Source organism: Vigna radiata, chromosome 7, assembly GCF_000741045.1.
Source record: "Vigna radiata var. radiata cultivar VC1973A chromosome 7, Vradiata_ver6, whole genome shotgun sequence".
Taxonomy (NCBI): Eukaryota; Viridiplantae; Streptophyta; class Magnoliopsida; order Fabales; family Fabaceae; genus Vigna; species Vigna radiata.
Genome location: NC_028357.1, coordinates 21,556,340 through 21,560,138, shown reverse-complemented (window position 1 = coordinate 21,560,138; position 3,799 = coordinate 21,556,340). Strand labels below are relative to the sequence as shown.

The following is a 3,799-nucleotide window of genomic DNA, read 5'->3' as shown; positions in this document are numbered from 1 at the left end:
AGTGAAGTTAATCATTTTACATTACAATCATTAAGAATTCCTAGTTCATTTCTGATTGTAAAAAATCTTTCTTTGTTCAATGGTTTTGTAAAGATATCAGCCCACTGATACAATGTATCAACATACTCTATTTTCATTTCTCCCTTATTTATATGATCTCTAATAAAATGATGTCTTATTTCAATGTGCTTAGTTTTCGAATGCAAGATCAGATTCTTAGTTAAGTTTATAGCGCTAGTACTGTCACATTTCAAAGGAATACTTTCTATCTTAATGCCATAGTCCTCTAATTGACTCTTTATCCAAAGAGATTGTGCACAAGAACTTGCAGTAGCTATGTACTCAGCTTATGTGGTAGATAAAGCCGCACAAGCTTGTTTCTCTGAATTCCAAGAAATCAGAGATGAACCAAGCAAATGACATGTGCCACTAGTGCTTTTCCTATCTAACTTACAACCCCCAAAGTCAAAATCACTATATCCGTTTAGAAAAAGATTTGATCCATTTGGATACCATAGTCCATGATTTTTTGTACCTTTGAGGTATTTCAAAATTCTTTTAACAACAATAAGATGTGATTCTTTAGGAGCAGATTGAAATCTAGCACATAGACAGACACTATGCATTATGTCAGGCCTACTAGCAGTAAGATAAAGTAGTGAACCGATCATACCTCGAAACATTCTTTGATCTACATTTTTTCCAGCTTCATCTAGATCCAAGTAACAGTTAGTTGCCATTGGTGTAGCAACATCTTTGCATTTTGTCATCTTAAATCTTTTCAAAAGATAATTGCAGTACTTAGATTGGTGGATGAATATCCCATCTGTGGTTTGCTTCACTTGTAGTCCTAGGAAATATGTCAATTCTCCCATCATAGACATTTCAAACTCTTCCTGCATGACTTTCGAAAACTATTTGCACAACATAGGATTAGTTGAACCAAAAATAATGTCATCAACGTAAATTTGTACATACAGTTTATCATTATTTGAGGTTTTTATGAAAAGAGTAGAATCAACCTTTCCCCTTGAGTATCCTTTCTTCATAAGAAATTCACTTAACCTTTCATACCATGATCTTGGAGCTTGCTTTAATCCATATAAGGCCTTTTTCAGCTTGTAAACATGATCAGGATATTCAAAATCTTCAAATCCAGGTGGCTGCTCAACCTATACCTCTTACTTGATATAACCATTCAGAAAGGCACTCTTAACATCCATTTGATACAACTTAAATTTCATTGTAGATGCAATAGCTAAAAGTATTCTGATAGCTTTTAGTCTGGCTACAGGTGCATATGTTTCATCATAGTCGATTCATTCTTCCTGACAGTAGCCTTTTGCTACTAGCCTTGCCTTGTTCTTTATGATTTCACCAGAATCATCCATCTTATTCTGGAAGACCCATTTTGTACCTATAACTTGTAACTCAGGTTTTCTAGGCATTAATTCCCACACATTATTCTTTGTGAACTGATTAAGTTTCTCTTGCATGGCAACTATCCAATTTTCGTCACTCAATGCTTCTTCAACCTTTTTTGGCTCCATTTTGGATACAAAAGCAACGTTCATGCAGTACTGGTTCAATTGTCTCCTTGTCGATACACCTCCTGACATTTCACCAATAACGTTTTCTATTGACACATTCTATGGTACCTTCCAAGTCTTAATCGACTCAACCTTAGGAGATTCGACTTGCTCTGTTTCAACTTCTTTCTCAGTAATTTCTTCAGGATCTTCTTCATTATTTTTGTTCTCGTCTTCTTCAACATTGTTCCTGAATTGTTTAGAATGGCTTGAATCCATGATAAACTCATCAAATGCAACATGAATAGATTCCTCCACATTCATAGTTCTCTTGTTGTATACCCAGTATGCCTTGCTGTTTAAAGAATATCCTTTTATTTTACCTATGCCAATTATCCTTCCCTTGTTGTTGTCGCCACATGTGACATGACCAGAAGCCTTGTATAATATATCAGTGAATTTTGTAGGATCTCCAGTCATGTGCCTCGAGCAGCCACTATCAAGATACCAGGTTGGACTTTTAGACTGTTGTTCCAAATCAGGCTTAAGTATTCTGGATTTTGCAAACATGATCAGCTCTCCTTTATTCTTGTCTTTCTTAGCATCCGCAAAATGATCTTGACTATTCGTCTTCTTCAAAAATTTTGTAAACTTACTGTTCAACAAGATCGATTTTTGCGTCTGTGTGCAACCTTCTTCCTCACGGGTTGCCTTGCATTCCAAGCTACCTGTTTTTAAGTTTTCAAAGAAACCATCAGTTACACATTTTAACCTCAAATTACAGGGAGCAGATGGAAAATCAATTTCAAAATCATAAGCTTTTCTTGAATGCGAAAAAGAAGCCATCCCAGGTTTTACAGCCGAATAAAATAAAAATCGAGTTGACTGAATTTTCAAATATCTTATGAAAACCAGCTCTGGTGCCAATTGTTAGAAAACAGGTTGGCTTCGTTTTACACCAAGAGGGGGGGGGGTTAATTGGTGTTAGTTCAAATTTAAAATCTTTTCACAATCTTGGTATGAAAGTTTAAAGCTTTTGATCTTTCCTTGAAACGCAAGTTATTGAAAAATGTAATGCAGTGGAAAAACGTAGTTGACTGCTAGACAAATATAGTCGACGGAATTAAAAGAGTTCAGGGATAGAAAAATCAAACACTGATTTTTATACTGGTTCAACCAACAATGCCTACATCCAGTGTCCTTCCAACCTTGGAAGCAAATGCACTATAATGGTTGCGGTTTTTACAACAAAGAATTTATAGAAGCACCACGCAAAAATATAAATCTCCTATCTAACCTAAAACAAAATATAGTTGCACACAAAAACCAGAATTGCATCAAGAATCCCCTCTCCTACAATCTGTACCCACGTTGAACAATCCTCAACGAGTCACCAACACTCTTCACAGGATGCCAAGCCTATCACAACACGCTTCACAGGTTGCCAAGCCTTTCACAGCACACTTCACAGGTTGCCAAGCCTACATTAAAATGTAGCAGTCTTCACAGGATGCCAAGCCTTCAAGATCAAACCAGAAGCACCTTCTTTGTGCAGATGTTGATCAAACAGTAAGGGCAATTGACTCCTCAATCTGAATCTCTCTCAAGAAAGATCACCACCGTCTTCTTGGAGAATTCTTGGAGCTTCTGAAACTAAGAGCTTTCTCTGAAACAGGACAATGAAAATGTTAGATCACAAAGTCTTAGAATAAATCGTGTTCTGTTTCTATTTATAGTTTTCCTGTCAGTCTCAGTTGAATGACCTACTAATAGAGTCAACTGTATTAAACCAGTTATAACAAACACTCAACACACAGGCTCCTCAATCAACATAATTATCACACATTTATGACAGTTGACCCAGTTAGTTAATCTTAACTAACTTTTGAAAATATAGCCATTGGATCAAGTAGGCAAAACAGAATTCCAAATACAACAGTAATACAGTCCAATAATTGATCCACACTGTCGACTGAGTCATGAAAAAACACTTTGAAATTCTTTTCATCTCAAAATCTCATTAAGTACACGTGCACAAAATCTGTACAAAGATTTTAGCTTAATCGATTCCATTACCAGTGTAATCGACTGAATTGAATCTTTGTTACAACAAATATAAGTTCATAAAAGTACTTGTGAGGTTTTCTTTGGAAATGTGTAACAGTAATCAAAAATCATTTTAACACGCATTTCAACACAGTCATGTTCCAAATATATAACACATATTTAATCATAGGAACATTCATGCAAAATAACAAAACATGTTCAAT

At 35.5% G+C, this 3,799-nt stretch overlaps 1 protein-coding gene across 1 annotated transcript; it reads right to left on the bottom strand.

Annotated features, from left to right (window-relative positions):
- Positions 1 to 347: 347 nt before the first annotated feature.
- On the bottom strand, positions 348 to 1,550 carry LOC106766179 (uncharacterized mitochondrial protein AtMg00810-like). The gene is made up of 3 exons (XM_014650928.1): positions 1,359 to 1,550; positions 1,023 to 1,172; positions 348 to 914 (listed from the first exon to the last, which is right to left on the bottom strand). The coding sequence occupies exons 1-3, from the start codon at positions 1,548 to 1,550 to the stop codon at positions 348 to 350; spliced, it is 909 nt and encodes a 302-aa protein (XP_014506414.1).
- Between the last annotated feature and the right edge of the window lie 2,249 nt (positions 1,551 to 3,799).